Raw genomic sequence first — 13,976 nt, forward strand, 5'->3', positions numbered from 1 at the left:
ACTGAAGTTGGATCAATTTTGCATTCGTTTTTTTTTTCCCTCAGATTCTTCTTACTTGCAAAATGATCTGGAGAAAACACGTGCAATGGTGTGTATCAGAGTCTCTGCTAATAATACAATTCCAACCTACCCGTTATTGTGTGTGTCAGGTGGTAAAAACTGCATATCCGCTCTCTCTCATCCTCACAGCACCTGTGAAAGATAGTCGGTATCATTCCCTATTTTGCAAATGAAGATCCAATCCTTAGAAATGTTCAAACTTTTGTAAAGATCAAGGAAATGGTGAAGTAAATGTGGCAAACTGGATTTGAAATTGGATCTTTTCCCTCTAAAGCACAAGCTCTTAACTATTGTAAGCAGGCAATTATTGATATATGTGGATTCAAACACACTATTTTATTATATACGTTTCATTAGTCTCTCTCTTTTTTTTTTACTTTCTTTTCTTGCCTTCTTTTAGACTCAGTAAATACTCTTTGTCACTCTATTTTCCCCTCTTATTGGTTCAACAGTTATGAATTCCTTACCAATATATTGTGATTAACTTTGAAAAAATTCATTCTTCCTGTATGACATGTAATCCTAATTTAAACCAATAAAATTTACTCTCTTCCTGTTCAATGCATGGTTCTTAGAACACTTACAGTTTAAAATATATGAATGCATCCATCCATCCATTTATCAATACACACATTTATATTCAATCATTTTGGGGGCTGGGGGGGTGCTCATTGGATTCTTTGACACCAACTTTATTAAAGATGTCATCTGGGAATTGTCTTCCACCATGAAGTTCTGTTTGGTATGTGCTTTTTGTTTGTTTGTTTGTTTGTTCTTGGTTTTGTTTTTTAAGAGAATTTAGAGAAACCAAATAAAACAATGTTACAGGGTTCTTACCACCAAAAGTCTCCTTTTTTAACATTATCATTTGCAAATATACAGCCTATGATTATTGGATACTGTCTTTTCTCTCCTTTTTGCCCCCCTTTTACCTGCTTATGAATGAAGTTCATCGTATTTACATGGGAGAGCATAAATAAAAGTGTTTTGTTCTGTTTTGTTTTAGTTAGGGCCGTAAAATAAGAGATTATGCATTTATTAAGATATCATAACCTCAAAAATGGTTTGAGCTTATCAAGATTTTTTCTTGATTTTTAAAAAATTTTGGTAATAGCCACAATGTATGCATCAAGAAAGAGAACAGAAGATTTGTAAATTTTAGAGACTTTATAGTAGCTTTGTGAATATACTAAAAAAAAAAGGATTTCTGATGGAAACCTTACTCAATTCCTCATAGCTTCATTAGTCAATACTTAAAATTATGCCTCCATTTTCTCAATCTGTTCCCTACCTTTGTCTCAGTCTTCCCTTATAAGCATATGAATGTTTAAATGCAGAATTCTTCCAAAATTTTTAGAACTATTAACAAAATCTAGAAAATTCCACCTACATATTTATGTGCCTATCCAGACCCCTCCTTTTAACTAAATTCTCATTCAAAAACCACATGACACCTCTTAGATGAATGAAAATAATTTCAAACTAACCACAACTAAAATCAAACTCATACTCTTCTAAGCATGCTCCTTTTAGAAAATGCACTGGCATGTATTCAGTTTTGCAAGCAGAAACCTTACCACCTCCTTGCTCTTGTTCCTATCTATCCAATTAACCACCAAACCCTGACAATATTACCTCCTAATTCTCTCATGTTTGTCTTTGTCTTTCCATTTCTACCAACACCATCAGTGCCATCATGCCTTAAGCCACCCCTTTTTTCTAATTTGTGTTATAAGCTTAAAATCCTAACTGATCTATTCCCATCTAGTCTTAATTTTCAACAGTTTTACTCACTACACCAAGAAGCTTGCACATATATGCATGTCTAGATCTGTGTGGGTAGATACTGCATACAATAATAATAAAGACTTACTTAGCACTTACCATGTGTTTGAAACTCTTCAAGACACTTTATATATTCTAACTCATTTAATTCTCACCATAAGGTAGGTGCTATTACTTGTCCTCATTTCACAAAAGAGGAGAGATTGAGGCACAGAGAATTTAAAGATTCTGCCCAGGACCACATTGCAGGAAAGCTGGGGTTTGAACTCAGTAATTTTAGCTTCAGTGTTAATGTTCTTTACTACTACATGATATTAATCATCAATGAACATAATCCCTTCTGGCTTAAAATTCTTCAGGAACTTCTAAATTGTTCCCGGAAACTACAGTGTCTAAATTCTGTCTGAAATATTCTTCTCTTACAAGAGGGTTAAAGAAAAAAACAACAAACAAACAAACAAACAAACAAACAAAAAAAAAAACCAAGAGGGTTAAAGAAGTGTTCAATACTTCTCATCCTTTATATGTTTCCTTAATCATTACTTCTTTAGAGAATCTTTATATCAAATCAGTATTAGTAACTCCTTTGTACTATGTAGCTCTCTGTTAATAGCATTTATCACAGATAAATTTTATATATTGTTGTGATTTTCACCTAATTGTTGTCTTATCCACTATAGTACAAACTATTATATGCCCAGTGTGTAGTATAGTCTGGTATGCATATGGTACTCAATATATATTTTCTGAAATCAATAAAGAAAAAAGAAAGACCGAAAGGAATAGAGGAAGGAAGAAAGGACAGAGAGGGAAGAAGGGAATTCTTAGACTTGAAAAGGTCATAGAGGAACATTTTACAACTTTGCTTCAAGATTGGGAATTACTTTTATAACCTTTCTTTTGAACCATTACTCATTCTCTGTTTGCACTCCATCTCAAGAAAAGTTGCTTTCATTGTTAGATGACTCCGAACAACAAGTAGAAAATTCTTCCTTAGCCAGAGCTAAAATACGGCTCCATGTACATTTCACCCATATGTTCTACTCTTCATTTTGGAGCTTCTGGAATACATTTTATCCCTTTCTCATATGGCAAGTTTTCAAATATTTAAAGTTCTTATATTTCTCTCAACATACTCTTTTTCCCCAGCCTAATGACATCTGATTACTTGTATTTTCATGACATAAATTTAATAATTTTATTTATGTGCTGTGAAGTCTTTTAAAAATATTCTTTTCTTAATGTCAATTAATTTCATTTCTTGCCTTTAGCCAGCATTTTTAAAACTCTGTTCAAAATATAATAATTAGTTCTTCCCTCCTAACCCCATATAAGTTTTCAATGAAAATAAGTAGGCAAAACTATAATATGTTCTTTTCTTGAGAAATCCCCTTATAGAATAACATATTAAGTTTCTGAGAAATCTTGGTGTAAAGTAACATGTTAGATTTTCCTTAATCTGGTGTTTCACAGACATATATGATCATTTTTCTAGGGAAATATATCAAATTTTATAGCATATATCAGAATACTGTTTGAAAAATATAAAGTCATGTATTAATATCTATGGGATATTTATTATTTATAGATATGCCTCAGAAATTAGAAGCCTAAAGTAAACTATACTTTGTTACTAAATGAAATCCTGGGTTATTTCTTTTTAACTCATGAGAAATAGGTGAATTATGTTAAGTGATTAAAGTACAAATTTTTTCTTATGTTAATGAGAAGAGAAGGAAAAACAAAGGTAGGAGAACATATATATGCATATATTCATGGTAGAAAAATGGAAACTATTATTATGTAACACTTTTTATTAAAATATGTTCTTAATAAAACTTGTAAATAATGCCCCTGAAATAAATATTTTACTACTATTTTGTTAGAAAGCATTCACTCTTTTTATTTAAAAAAATCCAAAACCACTGGTAAATATAAGAGCTGAATAATTTGCAATTCAAGTGGATTTCAAATGTTAAAACACTAAGATTCTGTCAGAAATGTGTTATAATGAATGTAAAACTTAGGATTTGTTTAATTGATAGAGTACACTGTACTATAACTAAGAATAGTAGATATAAAAAATAGTAGTGAAGTAAAAATTACTGCTTTTCCATTATTTGGTATTGACTAAAAAGTCTCCTTTCATGAAGTATTTAATACATTTTATATCCATTCTTGAGCTAAATATCACACTCATGCTTACAAATGCTACTTAGCAATCTGAAATTAATTATGATGAAGAAATACCTCATTTTTTCAGATCTCCTTATCTTCTGTTAGATTACTATATTTCAATAAAATATCTGCATTAGCAATTTTGAACATATGCAAACAAATATGTCCCTTATATTGCATAACAGTACAATTGCATTATTTGATGTTAGTAAGCTGTGAAAGAGACAAAAAAGAATTATCTTTGAGTTGATAAACTATCTGAACTCTGTGTCTGTTTTATTAATTAAAGAAAAGCCAACTGTGCTGCATATCATTGATGGAAAGCATCTTTGAACAGAAAACATAAGCTACACAAAAACAGTGGCCAAGAGCAATTGGAAATGTGACTTTTGTCTTATATGGTAACCAAATTTCATTTCAGAAATATTAACTCATTAAGCTGATATTAGAATGTTGATGATATGCTTAAATAATGACAGCCTGAAGGAGCCTGAAGCAGTTCATTAAATCCATTGGAATTGGTGGTTTGATTTCATTGCCATCCAGACGGAGGTAGCGAAGGTGAGGTCCATAACCAAAGGAATCTTGTTCTGCAGGCAGTATGGGAGGACATATTATAGAGACGTTCACATCTGTGGAGACAAAGGTGGCATGAACAAATGAATTGGAACAGAAGAGACCAGGTGTGGGAAGACCAAGTAGCCATGCAACAGTCTTATAGAGGGCCTAGCAGCCTGATTCATGGAAGTGCCAGAGATACAAACCATTTTTGTAGTTGGAGGTTGAACATATCTGTTTTATAAAAGTAACCTTAAAAAATGTGCAACATACACTCATCTCACTCCATATTCGATTCCACTTTGCAAAGAGCACAAGGGACATACCGCTAAAGCTGTGATGGAGGGAACGCCTGGGTGGTTCAGTAGGTTAAATGTTTGCCCATCCTGGGATGGACCCTTCACTGAGCTCCTTGCTCAGTGGGGTGTCTGCTTCTCCCTCTCCCTCTGAGGATTCTCCTCACTGCTCATTCTCTCTCTCTCTCTCTCTCTCTCTCTCGCTCCCCTGTGCCTGTCTCTCTCAAATAAATAAATGAATAAATAAAATCTTTAAAAAAATAAAAGCTATGATGGAAATAAAAGAATACAAGATATATCATTTGTTTTGTAAGCTTCTAGGTGAGATAAAGCATATTTAGACTACTAAAAAAGGAGATGGGTAGTATTTAGGATATTGGAAGTGGAGACAAAAGTTCATAGAAAGAATGGTTAGGTGCATGGGTAGATGGATGGATGGATGGATGGATGGATGGGTGGATGGATGTGTAGGTGAAAAATCAATATATTATCAGGGAAAGTGCTTAAAACCTTAAAATGCAAAATTTTCAGTGTTTTTTTAAAAGTGCATTTAGCATAAGATTACATATATAATACTTACAGAAAAGAACCTTGAATCTTTATATTTAAGTGTATTTAATTAGAAAGGATACATTTGCCAAGAATTGAATTACAAAGATTCAAGCCAGGAAATAACCCATCGGCTTTTTCAGATGGTTAAGATGTGAGAAATCATGCACCTGCCTTGGATCAGAGCCCTTGGCATCAATGACTATACGAAATTTAGGAGTATTCAGGAGAGAAAAACCTGTTAAATTAGCAAAATTCAGACAAGTGTGCATAGCAGCTCATTTCAACCATGAATCTGGTTACTGCTTTTAAGTCTCATTTGAAACTATTTTGAGAAAGAAGTCTTCTTTTAGAAGATGAGACCCACCTAATTTTGGCAATGGCCTTCCTATGAGTTTATGCTTATAGCGAGGTTGCTATGCTCTGATCTTATGCCATTTTTTAATTGGATTGCTAAAAATAATGACTCATATTTGTATAGCAGTTTGTGTATATAATTTTTCACATACATTATCACTGTATCATCACAGAGCCTTTGTCAGGTGATATTATTATTCTCCCTACCTAGGCATTGCAGGAATAGTGGTTCAGACGGGTAAGGCAATACACACAAGGTATGTTAGTAAGTAAGTGGTAAAGCTGAGTCTTAGCCTTGTCCTTTTCGTACCTTATAGGGTGCCTTGTTTCTTGGAGAGACTCTGTCCTTTTTAACATGCTACCATACTTATTACCCTTATGCCACATAACCAATGCATGTCTGAATAGATGTAATGTGAGAAGTCAGCATTCTAAATATAGTTATATTTTCATAAATTAATTATGATGTTTCTCAGAGAACACCAGGAAGTAATTTCCTTGAAGAGATAACATTTTTTGCCAAATTTAAAGCCCTTTAAATTTTTCAGAAGAAATAAATATTTCCATCTTTTTTCCTAAGAAAAGTCCACTGTCCTGTAAATTCTCAGAATCTTCATATAAAAGGTATGTTTCTTGGAAATCTCTTTGTTAACAACTAGAGTAGATTATGCAGCCAGAAGAAATAAGTACTTTAGCAGTTATTATAACACAGTGTGATATAATGGTGAGCCAATAGTTCTAGCCAGGGAAATTCTTATTTTACATTTATATTCTGGGAATATAGAAATGACCATGCCTGAAATCTACATTAAGAAACAAATAAATCAATCCCTCTTTGTTGTTGCTGTTAAAATTATTCTTACCTGGGGGGATAGAAATATTTCTGATGTCTTATATTCTGGAAATTGAAGAAAAGTGTACTGGGATCATACTGTATGTGTAGGAAACAACACTTAACACGGGAAGGCCTGAGCTCAGGTCCTGCTATTCTATTTCTTCTTTGTCCTCGGGCAAGTACCCTCACTTAGTTGGCCATCAGTTTCTTTCTCTGGAAATTCTTGATAATACCAAACAAGATTCTTGTGAGGGTTAATTGGTGATTTTTCCAAGTGTTGTCCTTGGATCAGCAGCTTCAATACCTCCTGGGAACTCAACTGTTAGACCTACTGAGTCAGAAAATGTGAAGGCAGGGCCAGAAGCTGTGTTTTATAAGCCTTCCAGATGATCTTGTTGTATGCTAAGGCATGAGAACAACAGAAGAATAGAAATATATGAGAAAACACTAAAATTTTAAAAACGTGAGTGGAGGAAGAGCAGAGTCCTACTCTTTTTTGTATAACTTTGTGTAACTATGTAAGTGTCTCCTGGCATGAGTGCCTAGCTGAGTCTTGAATTCTGCTGTCTCACTCCTAAAGACCCTTGTTCCCAGCTTCTCAGGGGACTCCCCAGTTCACAAACAGGGATCTTTGTGGAATCCCTTTAAATTCACTTCCCACATCAATTATCTATGGGATTTTTGTTGTCAGGCAAGGAATGTATCTGTAGAAGCACAGAACTTTCATCAGGAAAAACAAAACAAAACATATATTTAGGTCAATGTTGGCTGGTTCAGTAAAACAGATTCAACAATTAACATTTTTCTTTCTGTTGCATCTCTTGCTTTTGACTACAGGATTAAACAATGTGTCTCATCACCATGGAACAATGTGGCAGCAGCCTCTCTGTTAATTCCTGGATGATATATATGCTCAAGTATGTTGGTAGAAAAAACAAAAAAGAAAAGAAAAGGAAAAAAATCTTAAATAACTGAGCAGCTCCCAGTGGAAAATTAATTTATTCTTATAAATAGGATGTATGTGTGATTATTTGCTTAAAGGAAGCTAATAAATAATAACCAAGCAGTACAACCTTCTGACAATTATCTGTGCCGTTTTCCTACAAACTATCTGACTGATTCTCATTTTAGGAATGTGTTTCTTAAGGCTGTGCAGGAGAGGTCTCCTGAGATTATCTTCCTAAAAGGCTTGTGCCTGGGTTGACGACGCATGGATAGGTGGTTCCAATGCCCTTGTGGCTAGACCACAATACTGTCCACTTCTGCAGCAGGATCAGTCTGGTCTCAGGCAGGATTGCAAAGACACCAGGTTTAGCATCTACAGCCTCTTCTTTCTCTAACCACTTCTTTCTCTGACCACTTCCCTTGATGGTACCTTTGCCTCCAAGGCACTTGGCACTCCTCTCCCCCTAATCAAAACCTATTTTCAGGAAAGGATCATTCATTCTTCCTTGGTGGTCACCACCAGTGCTAAGGAGTTACCAACATCCAGGAGCACTGGTTTCCATTTCAAATGAACAAAAGATGTTAAACTACAGTGTTGGTTCCCAGTGCTTAGCCCCCAGAGTAGTAGTCTCAGCACCACTTGGGAACTTGTTAGTAATGAGAAGTCTCAAGTCTCATCCAGACTTACTCCATCAGGAACTCTGGGGTGGAGCCACTGATCTGCACACTCTAAAGTTTGAGAAACCATCTCATCTAAAGCAAAGACTTTAATTAGGATGGTTTCAGGCACACAGAGTTTTTAGGACACATCTCCCTTTTTGATACCTCCTGAATCAGAGCCTTCCTGTTTACTATTCATGAGGTTGTTGGTGCTTGGTACATTTTCCCAAATAAATCTACCCAGTGAGGCAGAAATACTGGAATCTCCTGGAAGTGAAAGAAGATGCATTCAGTTTCTCCAATGTAGATTACTAAAGTCCAGTTTAGTATTTGAAGATTTGAACTTCTTGGTTCATTAAGACTGTGTGAGAATGAATAGACAAAAACAAAATACTGAAAGTTGAAAAAAGAAATCTAAGGGCAGATTAGTTGTGTGGGGGGGGGGGGGGCGGGGGGGGAGGGAAAGCCCAACAAGGTTGCTATTCTTAAAGAAAATACAGAATAAGTTTAATGATCATGAGCATCTCAAAGACATACCATGATGATTACTTACTTTTAATTTTGTTATGATCAAGATGAAGGTGCTGCAGATGAGCACTGATTCGGGGGACCTTTGTGAGTTGATTGTGAGACAGTTGGAGATCTAGAATCGAGGACACATCGAAACCACTCGAAGGGAGCCCTGCATCTGATAATTTGTTGTGGTTCAGCCGCAGGAAGGCCACCTTAGGAATCACATTAAAATAATTTTCTGGTATTCCTTCAATTGAATTGTTGTCCAAAAACAGTTGCATTGTATTGGCTGGTAATCTTGGTGGCATATTCCTTAGGGCATTCTTGGCCATATTTAGCTGCATTAGGTTCTTGAGTCCCTTAAAAGTGTCTCTTTGAAAGGCATTGTCCAAGAGTTTATTGTGCTGCAGGTCGAGAAGGGTCAGGTTCTCCAAATTGCTGAAGGTCCCCTGAGGAATTCTGGACACCTTGTTTCTGGCCAACTGTAACTGCTCTAAACTTCTTGGCAATGGAGAAGGTACCTCCTCTAGCTCATTGTCTTCCAGAAATAAGAAAAGCAGCTTCTTTAGTTGGCTCAGGGCCCCTTTTTCAATTCCATAGTTGGTTATTTTGTTCTTGTTTAGATTTATCCATCTCAGCTGGGTGGCATTCTCAAATGGTTTCTCAGGAATGGTCTCTATCAAGTTGTTCTCAAGATAAAGATACCAGATCCTTGAAGGAATGGGAGGGATTTCTTTGAGACCTCGATTTTCACAGTATAAAGCAGTAGGGAAACTAGGGGGGCAGAAGCATTCCCTGGGACAGTCAAAGTCATGCATAGTCCAGTCCTCTGGCTCACTTATATCATAGACCTGTCTCACACTTCGAGTCCAGACGGTATCCGTTATGAATAACACCCAGACGATGAAACAGATTGTGGTTGCCATGATAGTACCTAGGATAGGGGGTGTAACTGTTAGATGTTTGAGTATCTTGACCTTCAGAAAATTATGGGTAACCAAAATAACCAGTAAACACTGCTTCTTTGGGGGAAGGTAAGCACATGTCAAACACTTATAGACAGCTATCAATTAGGATGCATATAGTCAGTACGCACTATATGTAAAGCATTTTTGCAAATACTGAAACTGGCTCACTAGCTTCCAGCTTTCTGGTTTTAGCCCAATCACAATGAAAACTAAGAAATGGAAAGCAAATTTTAGGAGCTTTAAGTGCTTTTCCATCCCGAGCTATTTAATACAAGAAAGTTACCTGAAACCCGTAGTTGAATAAAAGAGCATAAAAAAAGTGATCATTTAATAAGTCAAATGGAGAGTCTGTGTTGTTTCTAAGAAGCGAGCATATGCTTTTACTTTTGCTCCTAAATGAGCAGAACATCTGGATGAGATTTCCCAGGCTCTTTGGCCCTTGAACCAAAGAAAAAGAGAGAGATCAAAGAATCTTTTAGCAGTTTGTTGTGAAGGAAGGTTTTGAGATATGAAGAAAAATGTGTGATTAATCTCTTGCTCTGTTGCTCAACTCCTCCGGTAAGTTTTCTATTGGGGAGTGGGGAAAGACTTCTATTATTTTAAGTACAAAATCAAGTAGTTCAACCAGAGAATTTGGGTTATGAATTCTATCTCACAATAGGCAAGTAATATATTCACCTACGGCATTACTATGGTTGATAAGAAACAAAACAAAAAGCAAAGAACATGTTTGGGTATAGATAGAGCTCCATATTCTCAGGATGGCTGCTAAGAAAGAAGAGGTTAACACTTATTGATATATGACCATCTAAAAGATATAAACCCTCCCCATTGAATATCAATAAGATCATGGATACAACAAACTGTTCTAACAGGAAAAATAATATATATATATTAATATATATATATATAAAATAGTAACGTTCTGATCAATGTACATTTAATTCAATTGCTTGATAATAAGAACAGAATACATTTTACTGATTCCTCGGGAGAAAATAAGGCAAGCATCATTTATGAAATGCTGATCTTTCAATTGTGCCACTAAATTGAGGGAAATGACAAGTGCAGAGCTGCTTCCGCAGGCTGTCGAATTTTTTACAATCACAGAATTCTGCTCTGGTTATCTTCCAATAGAGACACATTAAAACATTCTTTTCTTCAGAATAGAGGTTTACTTTAGTTCTTAAGCAGTAACCCTGCCTTTGATGAATCAGAACTCTGAATTCGTAAATTTAAGTTTTTAAAAGTGCAAAAATAGTTTACCTTGCTGTCCAGGAATATACCGTTGAGTCCTGTGTCTGGGTCTGAAGTTTGCTAAAACTCAGTGAAAGGGGAAAAAAAAAAAAAAAAAACCTGTGGACTAAAACGATTTGTTTTTATTTTATGCTGTCAAGCCTCCTATTAGAAAAAATAAAACCTACTCTGACCAGTCACGGTGAACACCTTTTGATCTATTGTTTCCACTTTGACAAGGCTTCAGATTGCTTACCTCAGCCTTCTTGGATCTTCTTCTTTCCTTTCTATTGGTCACTGCTCATTCACAGTCATGGATTCCCAGGCTTCACTGTTGTGTTTTTATGAATCCTCCCTAAAATATATGCATCAGTGGCTCCAATTTTAACCCCTACAACAACGACAGCACCTCACTACCTAGGCAGCTCAGCATAGGAAATTCTGACTTTAATCTCAAGAACCTATAGCAAAAATCCAGGGCAATTGTCACTCTGAAGTCACACTTCCAAAGATGTTGTAATGTACTGATATCTAGACCTGCTTAGCCAGCAGGCAGCTAAAGGCAGTTTTGATTTCAAGTACAATGGAAAGAGATTTTCAAGTATTGTTTTATTTTCTCTAGAAAATCTTTTTAAAAACTTGGATACAAAGAAATAAGTGCTGATGCCCTCTGTTTCGATGGAAATATTTTATTCATTTCTCATATAAAACAGATGTTAGAATTCTATTGAAATATATCGTGTTTGAGAGAAAGATAGAAAAATATATTTGAAAAATTTAAAAATGAAATCTGAGAAGCTATACCTGACATTGGCGCTACACATGGTATTGTGCTCTGTTTAAGAGAAATAATTTTTGTATCTCTGTTTCCTATTGGGAGCTTTATTCCAAGCGTTATTAAAATGAGATTTTTTTTTCCTCATTAGAACAGATGTTTTGCATTTTGACCATTACAAGACATTCTGTTGCATTGCTATTTGTTTTTCTCTAACACATAGATCTAAGATAATGTCTTTTAGTTCTTATACTTGAGGAGAAGAATCGCTTTGCCATTTGAAGAAAGATGTGAATAAAAATAACTTTCAAACATTCTGTTGATGGTTTGTAAGCATCTTGTTTTTCAAAAGTTAATCTTATTCTGAGGTCAGGAAGTTTAATTAACGTGACTCAGTCAGCACTGCTCATGTAAGCATCATCAAAGATAGAGCAGAGAGAAGAGGAGAGGAGGAGAGGGCCCTGGACCCAAAAGACCTTTCTGGAACCCCTACCTCCTGCCTCTCAACCATCGGTGGGTCGGTTCAAGCCCTGCCAGCCCTCTACAGTACTGTACTGCCTCTCAGGGTTGGCCATACTTGGTCATAAATGCTTATGGAAATGTTGCATTTCTTTAGCATTAGCTATATGTTCTCAACTGGGAAATTCATTTAAGTTTTAGGGCTTTTATAGACTAACATCTGATTCAGACATGATCTTTTAGTAGCTTTTTCAGGTATATTCATCTCACATGTGAGGTAAAAAAAAAAAATAGGTACTACTTGCTTCCTCCAAACAATGATTTCTCTACTGCGGTTCTACTTTCCTCTCTCTTCCTAAATCCTCAGAATATACACAACAGATGATCATCAAATCTGCACAGTCCCCTCTAGCTAGTCTCCTTTCCTCCTTAATATTCTTTTTTAGCCAAATTACTGAGTCATTTCTTGATTTGATTACACAAATGTTGCTACATGTTCATCGTAGGAAAATTAGAGTAGCATGCTGGCAGCCTCCAATCTTCATTTCCTGTTCACTGCAGCACCCCTGATCCACCCACCAGAATATGGCTTCTAATCCCTCTGCTTCCCTAAAATCGTTGTGAGAAAATCCAGCAATCATCTTCATGTTTACTGATATATATGGAAGCTTTTCAGTGTTTGGCTTACTTATGATTTTTGACAATGTTGATCCACTTCTTTTATTGAATGTTTCTCTTAGTGTCTGTGATTCTCTCCTAGTTTTCCCTTCTCTTTCTTGTGATTTTTTTCCTCCATTTATATCCTGAAGCTCTGTTTCTGCTAATATTTTTTTTTTTTAAAAAGTGTTTCTAGCATTTGGAACTGTTTGAGAATCTGTCCTCTGCACTGTGCTCTTCTTGCTCTCCTCACATTTCTGGTAGGATTCTGAAGTTTTAACCATTCCCTCTAATATGATGACTCCTGAGTCTTTAGCTCTAGCTCAGTCTCTGGAAGAAGACCTGCACTTTTATATTATATATACCTGCTTTCTGGAACTCTCTTCTTGTGTGTCTCAAGGCATGTGTCTAAAATGAAATCCTTTGTCTCTCCTAACTGCTCTTATCATTTACTTTTGAGGACCGCTATCATCTTATTCAGTCTCCCAAACCAGAAATCTGGAAATCATTCTTAACTCTTCCTTCTCATTTTGTGAGCATATGAAAGCAATCACATTTTAAGGACCCTGGGAGACATGATATAAATAAAAATGACCATCTACAGTGCTTGCCGAATTTGGTATCATTGCTTCCAGACTGAAAACACAGGATGTTTTCCACTGTCAATGTAATCTCTGTCTGTCTATATCTTGATTTTTCCTATAGCAACCCAATCTACCCTCCTTCGGTTACTGATTCCTGGAGAATGGGTACTTAAACCCTTCACTGGAACTGCGTAAGTGGAAATTCAATACATGAAATTAAGACAATGGTGAGAATGTCTGAGTTGTGGTAGCTGTTAATAAGAACTAATGAAAGACTTTGCTTAGCCTTATCTGATTCTGCTAAGAGGGAGAAAGGTGGCCTACGGTGTTGTGATGTGGCTCTGGCATTACCTCTCTAATGAAAGATTGGTATTTTCAAAGTCCATGAAGCTTTGGATATAGCAGATATTTAATAAATACTTACTGAATGAGTAAATGAACAATAAACACAAACGGCATATGCACCACTTTGATAGTCATGAGTTTTTTGATTAGCATAAGTATGTAAATGGAAACATGGTAGAGAGCAGCACCTGGGTGGCTTAGTCGATTAAGTGTCTG

The 13,976-nt window shown here is 35.7% G+C and overlaps 1 protein-coding gene across 1 annotated transcript; it reads right to left on the minus strand.

The window, feature by feature from the left end:
* Positions 1 to 3,722: 3,722 nt before the first annotated feature.
* KERA (keratocan) lies at positions 3,723 to 11,466 on the minus strand. Its single transcript, XM_025992344.2, has 3 exons — positions 10,971 to 11,466; positions 8,777 to 9,670; positions 3,723 to 4,655 (listed from the first exon to the last, which is right to left on the minus strand). The coding sequence occupies exons 2-3, from the start codon at positions 9,660 to 9,662 to the stop codon at positions 4,489 to 4,491; spliced, it is 1,053 nt and encodes a 350-aa protein (XP_025848129.1). The 5' UTR covers positions 9,663 to 9,670; positions 10,971 to 11,466; the 3' UTR covers positions 3,723 to 4,488.
* Positions 11,467 to 13,976: the final 2,510 nt, after the last annotated feature.

The sequence above is a fragment of the Vulpes vulpes genome, chromosome 10, assembly GCF_048418805.1.
Source record: "Vulpes vulpes isolate BD-2025 chromosome 10, VulVul3, whole genome shotgun sequence".
Classification (NCBI taxonomy): Eukaryota; Metazoa; Chordata; class Mammalia; order Carnivora; family Canidae; genus Vulpes; species Vulpes vulpes.

Bases quoted from the DNA above. Each gene is read 5' to 3' on its own strand.
- KERA (XM_025992344.2), bottom strand. From the start codon at position 9,662: ATGGCAACCACAATCTGTTTCATCGTCTGGGTGTTATTCATAACGGAT. The intron at 4,656-8,776 runs GTAAGTAATCAT...TTGTCTCCACAG, and splicing joins TGATCATAACAAAATTAAAA to ATGTGAACGTCTCTATAATA.